This window comes from Xyrauchen texanus, chromosome 40, assembly GCF_025860055.1.
Source record: "Xyrauchen texanus isolate HMW12.3.18 chromosome 40, RBS_HiC_50CHRs, whole genome shotgun sequence".
Lineage (NCBI taxonomy): Eukaryota > Metazoa > Chordata > Actinopteri > Cypriniformes > Catostomidae > Xyrauchen > Xyrauchen texanus.
The window spans coordinates 14,937,923-14,957,536 of NC_068315.1; the positions used below are offsets into that span (position 1 = coordinate 14,937,923).

Genomic DNA, 19,614 nt, shown 5'->3' on the forward strand with positions numbered 1-19,614 from the left:
CTACAACTTCAGATCTTTACGCCTTGACTTTTGCAACAACTGTAGCGAAAAACCTGTAGCAAAAACTACTTGTAAATCCAGAAGCGAGAGCGTAGGACACTCAGGGGCGGACTGGCCATAGGGAGAACTGCAAAAAATCCCAGGGCACTTCTCATAAAGAGTAGGGGTGTAACCCTGGTGTCCTAGCCAAATTCCATCCACTTACACTGATCAATCATGGCCTCCTAATTATCCCCTTCCATTAATTGGCTGTATCACTCAACTTTTCCCTCTTTATAACTTACATTGAAATCTATATAAAGTAGATCTATGGAACAAATAAGTACAATGGACTTTTAAAACCATAGTCAAACCGTGGTTTAGCCATCAGTAAAACTGATCGTTTTGATTAGTCCAGTATAGATTGTTCCAGCTCTTGTGTTTGATCAGGATTTCATTGGCTCCGCCTCCACCAACATTGGCAGGCTGCTCTCTGCATTTTGCTACAGATTTTTAATTGAAGTTGTTGCAAATGTCAAAGCTTGAAGATTTGAAGTTGCAGTAGCAGATTTAAGAGGTTGTAAGTGCTGATTTGTGGTTATACAGCAAATGTGAATTAAAGTACAAAAGTAAATATGTAATACAAGTTTGGACTCATAACTAAGTGTCAGTATATGTCCAAGACAACAAGTTAAACAATTACTGAGTGCACCTTTAACACATAGTCAAATATGTATATTCGAGCCTTTTGACAGAGGAGACAAGGGAGAAAAACTGTAGGAAAATAATGAACAGTACAAAAACAAATACTCAAATTATACAAGTAATTAAAAATAATTGTTTATGAAATATGAGATCAAACTGTGTGTAAACAAGTAATTGGCAATGCTTCCTTAGCACAAAGATTGGCTGATTATCTTGTCAATGTGATTACACACACACATTATGTTTTCAAATAGTCTGCAACTCAGCCTGAATGGGTCAAACTTGTGGAAATTAACTAATAACAGAATTAATAACTCACCTACTCGAACATCACCACTTTTGGTCAGGTATGAATCGAAATAAAAGTTAAATGATCTGTGAGTGAGCTGGTTTTTAACAACTGCTCAGTTAGGGGTAGGCGATATGATCAAAATTCTATATCATGACATGATACATTTTATATCATGATAACGATATGTATCATGATATAGTTAAATTATGATATATTATGTCATGTCGCAATATGTAATTTTTTGTAATCCAGTCAGTGAATTAAATACTATAAATGAAAACTTCATCTTATTTAATTTTCTAAAAGTAAAAAATAAAGATCAGACATTTTAGTCTGATGATGTGCACAAAATTCTTCTATTTATTTTTATTATTAATTGCTGTTGTTGTTGTTATTATTATTTGTATTATTATAATTAAAGAAACTTAAGATCTTCTCAAAGCAATGCAAAAAGTAAAACAACACATAAATAAAAAGTATCTATAAATAAAACACTTAATTATGCTGTGTTTTTTGAGTAATCTCTATAAAGAAAATATGAAATATCTGAAGGAAAATATGGCTGTTTTTTTTCCTGATATCAAACACAATTCGAACAGAATTTTAGAAAGAGTTTTGATGTGTATTTTAAAAACCCGCTTGACATTGAGAGAAACCAGAATGAGTAGTGGGTGTGATCTGTGCTTTTTCTGTGAATAGAGCTCTAATGACAGAATTTGGATGACTTTCAAGACTTGCGCGCACTTGCGTGTTTCAGAATGCATGTGCAACACTCGCACAAAACAGCTGCGCATGTTTGGATAGGAGGCATGTTTGGAGCATGAGCTGAATGTCATTGTATTTGCTTTGATGGTGGCTAAAGTGGCTAAAATTTCATGCCGCAGAAGCAGACTCAGTGTCATTTTTCTCGCTTTCTAGAAAAGCTTTTCATCTAATGACAAATGCAGCTCTCAGTGAAAAATTTGTTTAATTAGTTCTATCAGTCTTACAGAAAGCCCTGACCACTGATACTGTATATAGGCACACATGGATATGTCGTCATAGGCCTACACAATGTACAAACCCTGCAAATCGCTGTTTTCTGAGCTGTATCATGTTTTCTAAAGCCAAACCAGTTCCACACCACAGAGGACACATTCTTTATTTATAATCTCCTCTCAACTTCTCATTCTAAGGAATTTGAGGAACGAGCAGTCACTCCACTTTCCTCCATTTATCCATCAGAATGTGTAATACGTACGTGTTATGTGCTTTACACATTTCTTGTGTGGCAATTTTGCATTACTGCGATGGAGAAGATAATCTCAAATGTATACCGGTTGGCAAATTTTTACCGGTTTATCATGTCCCCTAGTATTTCGCCCACCCCTACGCTCAACGTGGTAAAGTTAAAGCTGCACCTCAGTGCCTACCACCTGTGTTGTTTATCGAGAATTTATTGACTAATGGTCTGAAATGTTGCTATAAAAAATGTAAAAGGAACAACAGCTTGTAGTAACACATAAAAAAAAAATAATGGAATATTCTTGCTACTGTATTAATGTAGTCTGTATATTTGAAGCAGTGTAAACATTTTTAAAAATGCATAAACTTATGCATAGTTAATCATTTACCCACCCTCATAATGTTCCATACCATACGACTTTCCTTCTTCTGTGAAACACAAAAGCAGAATGTTAGAGAATTAGAGTCTCAGTTCCCATTCACTTGCATAAGCTCCTCTCATTTAGAAAGGTTGATAAAAAAATTTTTTTCGGGCTGTCAATCTCTAACATTCTGCCTACCATCTCATTTCACAGAGGAAAGTCTTATGGGATTTGGAACAAATATTTATTGTATACAATGTTGAAATATGACTTAAATATTGGTATTGTGAGAAAATAGCCAATCATGCCAGGCGTGCCAAAGGTGTCTCTGTGTTTAAGCATGTTTGTATATTTATATTGGGCTGTGAGTGAAGAGGGCAGCGCGAAGACAGCTTTGGTGGGCTGCTGTTGAGTTTTCCGCAAACTCACCTTCCTCTCAGGAATTAGTGATGATCAATTGGTCACTGATGTTGGATGGGAGGGGTACGGTGGTGCGTGTGCATCTGTCACTGAGTCATCCCTGCCTGCTCACATGGGAATCACACACACACATAAACACACAAAGAGCCCCTCACCTAAACTTGATAGCCTCAGAGCTCTCCCCAGGTTTGCTGATGGAGTGTAATCCATCACTGTGCTTAAAGTTGTCTGTGTTTCTGTGAAATCTCTGCCATATGCTCACCCTGTGAAACTCAGAGCTGGAAACTGAGCTGGGGCCCACAATGCAGAATACTGCCTATAGAGCTGAGTGTGTGCTGTAGTGAGCTGTGTTCAGCTCTGCAGATGTGCTCAAGAGTCATCATTAATCTTTCTGTATGTGCATGCGTGAGGGAGGACAAGAGCAGTGCTGCTCTCTCTCTGTCTGCATCTTTCTCACCTTCCCTCTTTTAGACATCCCTCTTTTTCTTTCTTTTTATCTCTCTTTTCAAACACTCCTCATGTTCTCCAACTCTTCTTCTCAGACACTTCTCTCCGCTCTCATCATTCTTTACTCTCTTTCTTTCTTTTTCATGTTAAAAGTAAAATTACCAGTTACCAATGCCATTGGAGAAATGCCCTATTCATCACCAGCCATTATCACTTTATTCTGCAAGTAAGTGTCCAACAAAAGAAGGGTTAGATAAAATAAAGTGAACATTCAGCATGTCATGTGACTTCAAACACGTGAGTCACAATGCGGCAACTCACCCTATTTTAAAAAACAATCAAACAGACATGTGTGCTTTAACCTCCTGATATGACTGATGTCTTAATCTCATGTGAATTAACTTGATTTTAGAATGTTTATCAAAACTAATATAAATTTTTTAAGCGTGAAACTTGGATAACTAAAATCAATTACATTAATTCTTTACATTAAAATTACATTAAAAAAGATGAGAGTGACAGATATAGACAGTCAACAATTAGAGATGAATAGATAATTGATTGATTTAAAGCTGGAGATAAAGGACATTTCTTTCCCTATTTCTTTTTTGCTCTGTTTTCCTTTTCATATATCTGAGGCTCCTCTTTGTCCCTCTCTATCTCTCCTCTGTGCCCTTTCTGTGCCTGCGGTACTGACTGCCGCTCCTCACCCATTTCCACTCAGCTCATTGTTCAGCGGGTAGCCGATTCATCACAACTAAATAAAATAAGGAATGGGAGAGAAAAGAGCAGACGCCAGCACCAGAATGCAATCTGCCATCCTCCACCCTCTCTTCTCTCACTTCTATGCTAAGCTCCTCTGATTTTTAGCTGGAGCCCTTAAATTCAGCCCCATTCTTTGAAGCGTTTTGTTGAGAGCTGAGCGATCACATACAGCCTGTTTAAGTGTCTTGGTAGGTCAGAGTACTCTTCTCTCTTTAGGGGCTTTGTGTGTGTGTGTGTGTGTGTGTATGTGTATGAGAGAGTTGGTTTTTGTGGTTTACAAGGAATTTTTTTTAAGTTACACACTAGTAATTACGAGGGTATTATGCTATAAATGTGATTTATGAGGTCTGCGGTCCCTGTAAATCAAAGGTCTTTAAAAACATACTAAACAATGTTTTTTTGAAAATGTAAAAATGCCAAAAGGTGTCACAGATAGAGAGTCTCAGGACCCAAAAACAAAGTGAAAAATAATGGTTTATTTAATACAAAATGTAAAACACAAAATCCAACATAAAACTCCCACAAGGGGGAAAAAACAAACATAAACATCCCATAGGGGAAAACATATCCATGCTGGGGCAGAGGAAAATGGGGAACAGGACCGACTGGACGGAGCAGCGATGGGAAAGTAATCAAAAACTGACAGGGAAGAACAAACTAGACTGACTGGATCACACAAGATGAACTGGCACTAGACAGCACACATGAGGAGACTAAAATAGCTAGAGAAATCAACAGGTTAACAAGACAGGGCAGGTGTGACTAATAAACTAGTAATGGACAAACAAGGAGGTGGGTGATTATGTAAGTACAGAGAGACAAAAACAAAACAAAGACATGTGCTCTCACAAGACAATAAAACACCCGAATGGCATGAGCAGAGACAATATGGCAATATCCGGTCATGCCAACCGACAGAGAATGCGTATCAACTCCATACAAAGCGATGCCATGCACTCTCACACTAAACGAAACCTGAGCATACATCACGAGGCAAACGCCACATGATGCACGCAACTGGCAACAAAAACTTCACAGGACACCTGTGCGAGAGTTCAGCCACTCACAAACCGAAGTGACCAAACCTCAGAAAAACTTGAATACAGATTGTGACCCAGGTGAGCAGTGCAACGCGAGGTGCACCCATGTTCGCAAGAGACAGACATAAACTATTGAGTGCATGCTACCAAGATTACATAAGCTTGAAGCTCCCACATCAATAACAGAGAGAACATAGAGCATGATTTTCCCCATCCCGAAACCAAACCAGAGAGGAAGTCAGGATCCAGACACCATGCTCTGGACATGAAACAAAATAGACCAAAGAGCGCACTGCAGGGAATACAACCAAAACCGTGCGCTCACACAAAGCCAGACAACGAAACACAAGACGTTGATGATGTTGATGGGGTGATGATGCCACGGTCCTGTCAGACAAAAACCCAGACTGACAAAGTGACAGTACTGTGACAAAAGGTTTCTGTGAGGGTGAGGTTTAGGGGTATGTTTAGAGGATAGAATATATAGTTTGCACAGAATAAAAATCATTATGTCTATGGAGAGTCCTCATAATGATAGGAGTACCAACATGTGTTTGTGTGTGTGTGTGTGTGTGTGTGTGTGTGTGTGTGAGAGGTCGGTTTAGGCCCATTTAATAGTGGATTGGAAAGGTTCGTACTTAATCTACCTAAGCCTGAGCTCATCTTCCTGCACCATTAGGCACACAACTTACATAATCATTTATGTGTATTTTCTAGCATGTTCCTGTGTGTATACCAGCACATTATTGCCCTTGGTTATGACCTTGTGTTCATTGTCATCCTCTTGCTTCCTTATATCCCCTGTTATTTTCATTTACTAATATGTTGGAGGGCTTTTTTTGCATGTATGTATTGGGTAGAAAATGGGTATTGGGACCAAGGGGCTGGTAGATGCTTATAACTACACCATCTTGTTCTATTTAGCTTTTTTCTACGTAGATGATCATTCAAAATTAGACATTTATTCTGACTTTTTTTGCTATCTGTCTGTCTGTTTGTCTGTCTGTCTATACTGTATATATACACATTAAAACCACCTGCCTAATATTTTGTAGGTCCCCCTCTATTTTTACAATCTTTTATTTTTGACGATTCATCAAATAGGCCTAATGATCAAATGAAGGAGGTGCGCGTCATAACCTGGCATATAGGCATATCCAGATACGCGGTGTGGTCAAGCACAATGTCGGCATGTTTAAGAGATGATTTAGGTGTCAAAAAGATTATATACAGTCCGGCATTGTGTGTCAAATATGGTGTTCAAATATATAGTGCTCCGAAATGGCCGGCAAAATCGGAATTGCATGTGCAAATTGCGTTCTGCACACTTTTTGTAGGCACGTTTGCGCTGTTGGCTGATCAGTATAATTATAAATTATACAGTATAAAACAGAGAGCGCGTGATAATAAATAGCACTTTTACCAGCCGCAAATTATTCTTAGTGTATTCCCTCCATAAAGTGATAAAAAGGGTTCTTGAAAAGATAGGCATAAAAAGGATAGTTAAAGCATTGTATAATCCCCTTCCATATATTTAGCCCAATCAAAGGGGCTTGTGTCCTTAGACTTGATGCACATACTTTCTGAATAGTTATGAAACACATCTATTTATTTTCTGTCGGACTCTGGGGAGTTCTACACTTTACCAATTTGTTTGTGATGATTTCTCTGTTTGTTGCATGATTTGTCTTTTCTGGAATGAGTTGCTTTGCAGCACAGGGAAAAATCATTTCAGATTTTTTGCATTAACTACAAAATCCACACAAAAATTTAGGCAAACTTATATATTTTTTATAAGCCGGTTTTCTCAGTGTGTGTGTGTAGTTTCTGCCTTTTAACATCTGTGGGACACTTTGCTCCCATAAGTCCACGAGAGCTAAGGAGCTATTAGTGGGGGTGACATAGTGGGCTAAAGCACATAACTGGTAACCAGAAGGTTGCTGGTTCGATCACCACAGCCACCACCATTGTGTCCTTGAGCAATTTTATTTTCATTTGAATCGTGCTTTCTATTTTGACATGGTTTGAAGTGTGGTTTGATGGAAGCTTGTCTGGATAAACAGTTTGCTGCATGACCCAGTGTGATTGTTAAAGACAAAATGCTGTGATTTGATTATATAAATATAGTCTACATGTAACAAACGCTGCTCTGCTCTGTCATCGCCCATACAACGTGAATGATTCTCAGTGTCTGTGGAGTTTCCAGTGTATGAGCGGTCTGCCTCACACTTTCATTTAAAGCACGCAGCTTGAGTGCAGATTAAGATTGCAGCCTTATGTGGTTTAATAATCACACTAAAACATATTACATTATATTTTAATTGTACACGCTCAAATAAGCATGTGAGCTTATTTCAGTTGTGTGTCAGTCAGACAGTGTGCGGGTACCAAATTAATTCAGTGCTCAGTTCTACTGATACTGTAGAAAAACTTGTATTGTTTCATCTTTTTTATTTCAGGACCAAGTTTTTGACAACACTACCTGGAATGTCTTTATACTACACACCAGTATGCCTACAATTAATTGCTCACCCTTATGTTGTTTTAAACCTGTATGACTCCCAAAAGTAGATGTTTGGCAGACTGTAAACCTTAGACACCATTAACTTTCATTATATGAAAAAAACCAAGATGTGATGAAAAGGAATGGTGACTGAGGCTAGCATTCTGCATGACATCTCTTTTGTTGTTCATGGAAGAAATAAAGTCATACAATTTTGGAATATAATGAGGGTGAGTAAATAATGACATCATTTTCATTTTGTGGGAACTATCCCTTTAAAAGCTGAGAAGTAATTTCAGAACATATTATGAAAATACAGGAATTCACATGGAGCCGTGATGACCGAAGGTGCTTGAGGATTTAATGCATGGGGCGTTAGTGTATTACTTGCAATGCAGTGAGTTTTGAAAAGGCTGTTATATGGTCACAATCCCCACAGCAGATAACAAAGCACAACCTCCCAGGCTCAGCGTGGCATTACTGCATTGTTAGCAGATAGAGCTTATTTTCACACAAAGTGCTGCTTTTCTGCATTTTTGCCTTATTTTGGTTGGTTTGCTGAAGAACAGTGCTGAAGTGTTATGTGTGTGTGGTCTCTGTGTGTATAAGCCCAGTTTTGGCTGATGATGATGTTATGGTTTTATACTCGGCCCCACTTGGCAGTGATGGAAGTATTAGGAATGGATAAAGCTTTGATCATTGGGAAGATGTATGTGTTTGTGAGCATGTATTCAGGTCCAGATGGTTGGTTGCGAATAAAGGTGTAGTCTTGCTGAATGTACTGCTTTTAGTTCTTAGTTCTTGCTCTATGTACTGCAGGTTTTTCATGTCCCGCTTTATATGATGAGTGTGAGTTGTGTCCGAGGTGGGTGAACTCCAAACAACTCTGAACCGCAGTTTTTACTGCCTGTTCGGTCTCAGTAATTCATAGCTTCAAATATCTGCAGCAATCTCCCCCATGCGCACCACACGCGCTCTCATTCTTGTGCATCACTATTTCTCTCTCTCACTTTATCTTCCTCCCCTCCCCTACCTTGACTCTTTCAGTCTCTTCCTCATGTGCGATCGTACCTCACTCAAACACTCTCTCTCTCAGACACTTTGAGTCTTCACATCTTCGTTTCTTGCTTCCATCGCTGTGTGTTCTACATCATGCTACAATCTCCTTCCTCTACTCTGTCTCCCACCTTCTCCCTTACTTCTAATTCTACTGAGAGCCAGTGATCTGAACTTGTCCTGCTGCTGGGACGGCTACTGGAAGTGCTGGATTCCTGGTCTACTGATAGGATCATAAGTGCAGTGGACAGCTGGTAGTCGGTCAGTGTGAGAGTGGCTGCCAAGACTGGCTCATATTTATTGAGAGGATTTGAAGATTGCACAGATATTGGCCGATCGCTGGAGGATGGAGCCATGAAAGCCTCTGGGCTGTTTTGTATAATGTGAAAAGCTGCCCTGAGGGTGAGTGAGATGGGGTGTGAATGCTGGATGAGTTAAGGGGACATGCCTGTGTGGATGTTTTTGGCTTAGAGGAGGGATCGAAGAGAGAGATTATTTATGCTTAACTTGTTGTTTTGGACGTATAGTGGTTTGCTGACTGTAAATCAGGTGAAGTGCCAAGGGAGTTGGTTTTGTTGGTGGGGTGCTCTGTTGAAAATATTTTCCCGTTGTCCTTTTATGTGGATGTTACTGTTGATACCCTACTGCAGGAGGTATTCAACTCCACTCCTGGAAGGCCACCATTCCTTTAGGTTTAGGTCCGGTCATATAGACATAAATAAATTCCTTTAACTTCTACACAGAAAACGTGGTAGAATAGAAATACAGGCTAATGCAAAGAAGTTTTGTATTCTGCAATATATAAAAGTTCAAGTTTTTTGGAATTTGAAGTGTGATTTTGTATCGATAAAAAATGTGCAGCCTTTAAGTGGATAAGGAAATATCAGAATTAAGAGTTCCAAGCGCATGAACTATCAAGTAAAGTCTTATATACCAGTGGGTGATGTGGAATTTTAGGTGATACCCAAATTGTTGTCTCGTGACTTTGGAAGGGACGTGTTGTTATGAAAGATAATGGAAAGCAATCATTTTTCTTTCAGTTCTTTTTAAAATCGTTTTAATTTAGATCTTATTGTAAATGTATTTAAAGCTAATGGCTCACCCTTCACAGTTTGTTTAATGCAAATTATTTTATTATTTTTATTAATAATTAGTAAAAAAAAAAAAAAGAAAAAAGAAAACATAGATACCTTGCATTAAAAGTCATGTAAAATTTATTCAGATGTATTAATTTATGATTATTCACTGGCACACCAGAAAGTCCTTTGCCATTGTTCATATATATGTTTTAGTTTGGCTTCTTTCTTGTTTATATCTGCCATCATAATAATAACACATACTCAACTTGGACATATGTGCACATGAAGGCAGCATTTCCACATGGCTCCATACAAACCTCAAACCTCCAGGGTTTTCTGTGTTCCAGAAATATGGAGTAGATGGTATATTTTAACAGTACTTTCAAAATAATTTCACTTGCTCAATGTCTAGTGTGACCGCAACTTTAGCTCCAGCCCTAATCAAACATGTATGAAGAAGCAAATCAAGATGTTCAGGATTACTTGAAAATTACAGGCAATTGTGTGAGAGCAGAGTTGGAACTAAACTCTGCAGGACAATGACCCTCCAGGAGCAGATTTGTATAGCCCTGTCCTGCTGGCTATTAAGTGTACACTTTGCCAAGTTTGATTGTTCTTATTTGATTTGCTCTCGTTCCTTAATACTTTCTATTCTACTGTCCACAGGTCCTTTGGCATCTTGACATCTTCCGCAGAAGCTTCCGTCAGCTGAACACCCACAAGTGCATGGAGGACTCATGCATTTTCTGCGCTCTGAAGGTAAGTGTTACTATGTGTATCATACAACATGGTCAAATAGAGCTGCTCTATTTGTAGCCCATAGAAAATGGGTTTCCTCTGTAATTACACATCATTCGTCAAGCATTTAATGTTGATACATGGTTGACAAATGACATTTAAGGAGCCGTTCAGACAGAAAATGTTCCTGTGTTTAAAAAACAAAAAATTATGAATGGAACAAAATGCTGCTGTCTTAAACCACATTTTTAAAAGTTGAAGCTGTTTTAACTTGACACAGCATCTTTAAAAAAAACAGCACTCATGTGTGCGCCACTGAAAAAACAGTGCATGTTTAAGTGGGAAATAAGCAGCATAGATTGATATCATAGTGTGTTTTGTGTGAATGACCTCCTGACGTTGTAATCATTATGTAGTATCTTTTTAGCAACTTGCATTTTTTTTAAGAATACAACCGATTCATGTTTACGGTATAACTATGTGTAATTTATGTGGTAGAACAAGACAGGAAAGCCTCCTGAAGTAATGTTAACCACACATCATGTTACTCAAAAAAACACTATTCAGAAATTCCAGAGGAGTTGTTCTACAAATTGACATCATGACTGAATAGCTTTATTGGCAATTAGGCATACCAGATAAGGACAAGGATGCTTCCTGTGAGTTTGGATTTTTCAGAAAAATGGCTTGAGGCTATTGGAATCTCCTAGAGTGCCCAGGCTGCACTCTTAATGATCCAGCAAGGTGAGGGTAGAGTTGGATGCTCAGCCTAATTGACTTCCTTGCTGACCTTACTTTAGCACAAAAGTAGAATGGAAATGAGCTCTTCAACATCAAGAGCTCTCGCTCTTTCTTTTTCAAGGAAGCCTTTTTAATTTACTGCGTGGTGGCTGATAGAGATAGGGGGAGGAGGAGAGGGAAATATATGCTAGAAAAAGCAACTTGAGTCTTTTTTTAAATAGCAAGCAAAGGCCTCTCATTCAAACAATATCCTGTTCTCCTTTCCCATGCTAAAAGTAGTTGTGCTATTTAAAGGTGTATCATAAGAGTTTGAAGGTACAAAACTGACATATTTCTTTAAGAGGCTCCTCTTTTATGTTAAAAGAAATCTTCACTGCCTGGCCGTGTTAGCTGCATTTTTGCCTGAGAGAATAGGAAAGGTACAAATAGTCTGGTGTAGAGAGCCTAATGGATTGAGAGGCTTGTTTCTTTCTCTACTTTGTGTCTGGTTTATTCTTGTTCTGGTGCTTGGTGATTTACCTCTTTATTACGTGTCTAGACATTTTTTCTCTTTCCGAACAAAATACTTGGTTCCTCTGCTTGATGCAAGCACAAGCCCTGCTCCATTGTTACCACGGCTACCTGTTACCTTGACTACCTCTGCTCTGATTGCCCCATGTCACGCCTACATGATGCTTTAAAGGCAGTCTGTAACCCTCGTTCTTGGTTTCCTTGGAGTTGATTGTCTTGGAGTTGTGATATTTGGCATTGGTGGATTTTTGGCTCTCTTTTTTGCCCTTTAAAGGGTTTTATAGTATGTAGAGTCAAATTGAGATTAATTCATAGTGCTGTCTCACAAAGCCCTCAGGGGCATTTGTTAGATAGATAGACAGAGCAGACAGACAGACAGACAGACAGACAGACAGACAGACAGACAGACAAACAGATAGACAGACAGACAGACAGATAGATAGATAGATAGATAGATAGATAGATAGATAGATAGATAGATAGATAGATAGATAGATAGATCTCTGTGACAGTGGAAGTTATCTTACATGCAGATTAAATGTATGTTTTTATTGTTTCAGTGTGTATGTGAGTGGCTTGGCTTGATGTGTATGAATTTCATTATTATAATTGTGTGCCTTTGCTGTTTTCTTTGGGCCACTTTGTCGATATGAAACACAATTGAGCCTGTATGAAATCCATCGCAGTGATTGAAATGTTATCTCTATCTCTCTGTAAATGAAGTGTGTGTGTGTGTGTGTGTGTGTGTGTGTGTGTGTGTGTGTGTGTGTGTGTGTGTGTGTGTTAAGTGCTGAGGTAGCAGAAATCACAATGCTGTGGAGACAGAACCATACCATAAAAAACACTCTCATATATTTACCAGGATTTATGACCATTTACCAGGATCTGCTCCTTATGTCCTTCTCCTGATCGTCTATTATTTTTGTTACTCATACTCTCACTGTCTCTCACGGTAAAAAAAAAAACTGTTGTTAAAATTAGCTCCTTCTCCATTCACTGTTAAACCTTTTGGGGCAAAGCAGTTGACATCATCCAGGTGATGCATCTTGAACATTAGTTTTTGCTGTGGTATGATTTTTTTTTTCTTTTTCTCCCCTTTTCTCCCCAATTTGGAATGCCCAATTCCCAATGCGCTCTAAGTCCTTGTGGTGGCATAGTGACTCGCCTCAATCTGGGTGGCGGAGGACAAATCTCAGTTGCCTCCATGTCTGAGACAGTCAATCAGCACATCTTATCACGTGGCTTGTTGAGCTTGTTACTGCGGAGACATAGAGCATGTGGAGGCATCATGCTATTCTCTCTGGCATCCTCGCACAACTCACCATGCGCCCAACTGAGAGCGAGAACCGGATTATAGGGACCACGAGGAGGTTACCCCATGTGACTCTTCCCTCCCTAGCAACGGGCTATTTTGGTTGCTTAGGAGACCAGGCTGGAGTAAATCAGCACGCCCTGGATTCGAACTCATGATTTCAGGGATTGTAGTCATCGTCAATACTCGCTGAGCTACACAGGCCCCCCTATGTGGTATAAAAATGTATACTGTGGTATTGATATCAACTACTGAAATGTTGGTATTGTGACAACATTGGCACAAATATAAAGAAACCTGATGAATTTTACAGGGAAAGATTTTGATCACCTCCAAACAAAAAGGGAGCTTTGAACCTTCTCGTTTTGAATTGAAGAATAAATGACCATGCTACTTCAAAATAATTTTACTTACAGTACCTGCAGTGACAAATGTCACTGAGTTGACTGCATAATATTTCCACAGTGTTAAGGCAACTGGATTTAATCTTGAATGATGACGACACAGTTTTATTCAGGCCTTGTGGTGAAACTTTGCTCTGTGTTGAAGCTCAATGCTTGACTCTACGATGTCTCACACTGAGATCTTCTTCTGCCAAACCCTCTGCTTATTGGTGGCGTAAGTCCTCATGCAGCTCTGGCTGTCTGTTGCGGTCCTCGGCTGCTGGTATAGCCTTGAATGTGATTCGTTATTTCACCTATCTAGTTTTTAATGGAGGAATGTTAGTGTCACACCATCGGTTCGGAGAGTTCCTCACGCGCGCTGCCCGCCAGCCGCCTGCTTGCCAGCCATGTTATTGAAATGTAATGATCTAACGCTACTAATGAGTGCTTAAATATGCCCCCACCACACCGCTCCTTTCTGCAAACTGCAGATATATATTTATTTTCCAAATGTGTTTATTTGAAAGCATTCTCACTGTGAGACATATCATGTTCATTTACTGAGATGTGATTAAACTGAGAGGTGTGAAAACAACAAATATTTTGAAGTATGTAATGCGTGGCACATATATTGTATGTATTGGCACTTTTGATTTCATGGCATTTTCCATTTGCCTTTTTTTTTTTTTTTTTTTACTTTTTGCAGCAAAAGATACTGTTATTTTGTCCTTATCTGTGACATTTTGTATTTAAATGGACACCAGACTTTTCCAAGCATTGCATCTATTTTATCAAACAAACTATACTGCTTATGTTACACTTTGGGAATTTGAAATGACACAAATTAAATTACAACAAGATCCTAAAAAGAGAATATGAATAAGCAGAGAAGTTTGCTGCTGTCAGAAATATTAGATAGAGACTAAGTAAAGATTCACATGATCTTGATTAAAAAAAGAAACCAAAGCAGGATTTCTCTTTGTTCTTAAAAGTACAGTATACTTCAACCAAAAATTGTAATTCTGTCCTCATTGCCTACTTTTATGTTGTTCCAAACCTTTATGACTTTCTTGAGTGGAACTAAAAGGAGATGCTTGGCAGTAGTGTGGGCGATTACAATTTGAATCATTTTATATCACGATAATGATATGTATCATGAAATAGTATTTATTTCTGGAAAATCAACAAAAATTGGTTTATATATTAAACAACCATATTTTAATGTCTTTTGTTGAATAATCCAGTCAGTGAATTAAATATATAAATTAAAACAACTTTTTTCTTTCTTTTATAATTTTCTCTTGACAAAAATAGTCAAAGAAAAAAACATTCTCTTTTTTATTTTAGGTTTTAAATCAACCTTACGATAATAGTAAATGTCACATTATCCCATATTTCAATCTGTTGACCATTATTATTATTATTATTATTATTATTATAAACTTTCATCACTTTTTCTCAACAAACTCAACATCTTCTCAGACCAATTCAACAAAGAAAATAATACACAAATAAAAAAATATCCAATGAAAATAAACACTTAATGATTTAAGCCATCTCTGTAGAGAATATATGAATAGCTGAAGGCAAAAATGTCCGGTTTCCTAATATCTAATATAATTTTAACAGAATTTCTGTAAAAATTATAATGTTTAGTTTACAAAAACTCCAGGAGAGTCAGCACACCTTTGCTCCCAAATGATTATATGAGCTCACCAGAGAACAAACGTGACGTTTCGAGCTGCATGCTCCACATCGGAAAAATGATTATGGTTATATATGTTTATATATATATATATATATTTTATACTTAACAATATTAAAATTATTTACCATTAGTTTCTTAAAATCAGTGATACAATAGCTAAAACATCTGGTGAAAACACCATTATACTACCATGTAAATGCTAGAAACAGGTAAACACAAGTGTTTATAGAGTCTAGAATAGAATCTTAAAATCTTACAGTACCCACAATCTTAGAAAAGGGTTCAGAGCTGAGTCAAAGAAAGGGACGAATATCAGTCCTCATTAATGCTTCTAGGTGATAAAGTATTAAGAGTAAATATCCAGAAAGCCTCTCTTTTAAGTAATTTTATATTAACATCACCCCTCTCCGATGTGGTTTAACAACTTCAAAAACAAGATATCTAATAGAAGAAACTGGATGATGTGCTGAAGTGAAATGTGTCGCCACAGAACGCTTTGGATCGTGATTTCTAATAGAACTTCTATGTTCTGAAATTCTAGTCTTAAGAGATCTACTTGTCTGACCAATGTAAGATAAACCACAGAGACACTGGAGCATATATATGATGTTTGTTGTCTTACGTTATATCATGTACTTGATCCTAAATTACTTTCCCATATGAGGATGGTTAAAAGTTTTTATTTGTAAGAACAGTTGCACTGCTGGCAGCTACCTATCCAATAGTTACCAGAAGGCAACTCACTTAAAAAATGAGAAGTAGCTGTAGTTGGTGGCAAGTCAGCCATAACTACCATATTACGCAGATTAGGATGTCTTTCATATACTATACGAGGGGAATTCCTGTGTTCCTAAACGACCACAACCAGGAATAACACACAAGTGGAAAGGCATCTTTAAAAAGACGCATCTTTAAAAAGATGTTTCCGTGTGTGCCACTCTTTTAGAATATTCTCTTTAAGGGAAAATACTCTTTTAGAATATACTCTTTCAGTTTTGTTCTGCTGAAGTGCCCAGGGGCGATCTCTGCAGTGCACCAGTGCAGAGGGGGGAGAAAGCCGCTGTAATGTGCCGTCAGGAATCCAGCAGAGGTGAATGGGAAGCCGTGGGTATTCAGCTCAACGAACATCAACCGCTCGGCTCCGAAGAGAAAATCTGAATGAGCGGTTTGAACGCCAGCTCCTTTATACCCATATGTTTAGGGGAGTGGCATGCAAATACCACTCGCCAATTCCCATTGGCCTTTTATCAAAGATCAGAGGTGTCTCGGGCTCGCAAGAATGACCACTAGTGTCAGTTTATCGACACAACGTCGAGTGAGTGACAGATAAGGAAACTTAGATTTTGATTAAACTGAGAAATAGGAAGTGACCGTTTTAAAGGAACAGGATGATATGAAGTCCCATGCAAAATCGAATTTCTGTCTTTAGGTTTTCGAAATAAACCAGTCATTAGTCCATTTTGGCCTCTAATCACATAAACATCCAGAAAATTAATTTTCTGTTGATCAAAATTCATTGTGAACTTCAAATGAGTGAAATTCCAACAATTGTTTTTCCGTACCATTCCAAATGAAAAATATGTCATCGATATACTTTTTCCACACCTTAATGAACTGAAAGAATGAGTTATATGACTGAATGTATATGATTCTCTGTTCGAACAAGCCACAAAACAAAGAGGCAAAACTCTAAGCCATCTTAGAACCCGTACTCACTCCAGATATTTGTAAATAAAGTTAGAGCCAAAAAGAAAATAGTTGAATGTTAACACTAGGTTAAGTAATTCCACCACCATTATTATTGAGCTGATTCAAGAAAAACTCCTCCCTCAAATGGCACATTGGTGTATAAAGATTCAATGTCCATAGTCACCAAAACATAAGGTGAAGGAGGAAGTTGAATGGACTGTATAGTATTATCAAAATCCATCATATCTCTAGGATACGATGGGCTTTTGTTAAATTATCTGTCAATTTATATTGTCTCTTTTGTTTCAGAAGTGATGCCTTGTTCCACCAATCTACAATAAGGATCAAGGGAAGCATTTCTGTGTTTAGGTGGAATAAATTAAGATTTACCTCTGAAAGGAGTAAATGTGCATTTTGACTTACAGAAATAAAAAAATAAAAAAACAGCAAAAAAACTTGAGTCTGACTCCCACAAAACGAGCAGCGAGTGCTGGTTCTCTCCTGTGCAGCCTCCATGTCTCTCTCCAGTGCAACTTTAGCATTGTCACGATATTTGCGAATTGAAAATCAGATCTCATTTTAGGATATATAAGTGGTGCGATGGCTTAACACGTACATATTATTGTATTTATGTCTTTGTGAATTATGAGTTAAAGTGAAAAGTGTCATACACTGGTATTCTCATCAACTACTCTCACTTGCTTATATATTATTATATTATTATAATATTATATAATATTGGGGCGGCTGTGGCTCCAGTTTGCATTTGATGCAATTGGCAACCACAGAAGCCTCTTTTTGGAGGCCGTGTCCAACATATTTGCACATGTAGCTATTTGCACAGTTTTTCTTTAATAATATGCCCATGACATGCACACACAATTTGATAGATTGTACAAGCAAATTACCGTTATTTAGGGTCTTAGTAAATCAGGGCATCTATGTGCTAAATAAATAACTTGAATGCTTTGGCAGTTGGGATGGGAATCTGTGGGCACTTCACAATTCAATTGTTTTTGTGTTGTTTTTAGCGCTCTATCCACTGCCATTATATTATAAAGACAGATTTAAATATGTGTTAAACATCACTTTTTGTGTTGATAAAAAGAAAATCATTGGTCTTGCATTCCTGTGAGGAGCAGCAGGAGTACTTATGGAGAGGAAAGAGAAACGGGCTTGCCTGCCCCCCGAACACGCCTCCAAATGGTCCTCAGCCAGCTGCACTGCCTCCGTCAGCGATGCCAGGCGATGGCACTGGACCCACTCAGCCATCCCTTTCGGTCACTGGCTGATGAACTATTTCAGCACCACATAATCGGGATTCTCCTCGCCATCGCAATCTTCAGACAGCAGCGAGGACTCCATGATGGCACCTTTCTCCTTTCGGAAACAATGTGGCAGGCCCTCTGCCTTTCTATGGAAGGAGGAAGTGGGGACTGGGTGAACACGCCAACAAACAAACATAATCATGCTTTTCAGCACACTAACTACTAGGGATGTCCCGATCAGCTTTTTTGGCCCCGATCCGATATTTAAATATTAAATATCTGCCAATACCGAGTCCCAATCCGATACTTGTATTTGCCTAGACAATAGAGCTGCAGACTGTTTTTTGTTTGTTTACAAACAAACAAAAAAACAAAGTAAACAAAGTAACTAAAAGATGTCTTCATCTTAATGCATTTAAATTAGTGCAGCTAGCATTTTTTATAAAACTCACTTATAAAATCAACTTCTACCAGAATGGTGTATTAGCTTATTTTAGCTTTAATAGTCAGGTACAAAAATAAATCTAAATGTCACTGAGTTCTGTATGGATGAATATAAATCTTACATACACTTACAAATGGTGTAAACTGCTTGACTTGAATAGTCAAAACAAAAAATTAATTCTAAAAAAACATAAAAAATCTAACAAAATTGAGCAATACCACTTAAAAGTGGCGTAAACACTTACACTTGAACAGGCCCAAGTTCAACAATAATGAAATAGTTATTAATAGTTATGTTGTCAATATCTAAATGCCATTGTGACATACTGACAACCAGTAAAAACCATGAATGCATCACACACCGCAGAGATACATTCAAATATAAGAAAAATATGTTCATAACAAGCTCTAAAACTGACTCACATTTTTAAAAACAAACCGGCATATTCATCTCAATAACATCATGTCTGAAAGTTTAAATTTGTGAATGCTTAGAATTGCCAACAACTCACCCTCCATAGGCCATTCTGTCATGCTTCAAGGGCTGAGAAAGCACTCATTCATTAGAGGAGCAGTGTATGTGTGATTGCCTGCATGCTGCAAAAAAGATCGGCCCTAAATCTAGGCATGATCGGCCGATCGCCAATCATGGATTTAAGACTTATATCAGCCAATTTTGATTGCCAGCTGATCAATCGGGACATATCTACTAACTACACACATGGCTTGCATTTCAACAGTCACTTCACACAGACACACACAGCTCTGTGCATCTCTCTCCCCCATCCACCGCTGTCTCTTCTCCTTAAGTACTTCCGCTGCTCCTCACTGGAATGTGAGACAGGTGTGGCACACAGGTGGAAATCGCTCACCACTTATCTCCTCGGCCTCGCTCTGCTCAGACGCCGCTCAACCATGCCCTGCTCAACACATATGCCCAAAAGCTTTG

General features: G+C 38.2%; 1 protein-coding gene across 9 annotated transcripts in view; it reads left to right on the forward strand.

Annotated features, from left to right (window-relative positions):
• LOC127633308 (inactive ubiquitin carboxyl-terminal hydrolase 54-like) overlaps positions 1–19,614 on the forward strand; it is a 184,927-nt gene that overhangs the window by 75,502 nt on the left and 89,811 nt on the right. For all 9 annotated transcript variants that reach the window (XM_052112324.1, XM_052112329.1, XM_052112330.1 and 6 more), the window contains exon 3: positions 10,539–10,631. In XM_052112324.1, the coding sequence (XP_051968284.1) occupies positions 10,539–10,631 (93 nt within the window). The remainder of the gene's footprint in view (positions 1–10,538; positions 10,632–19,614) is intronic.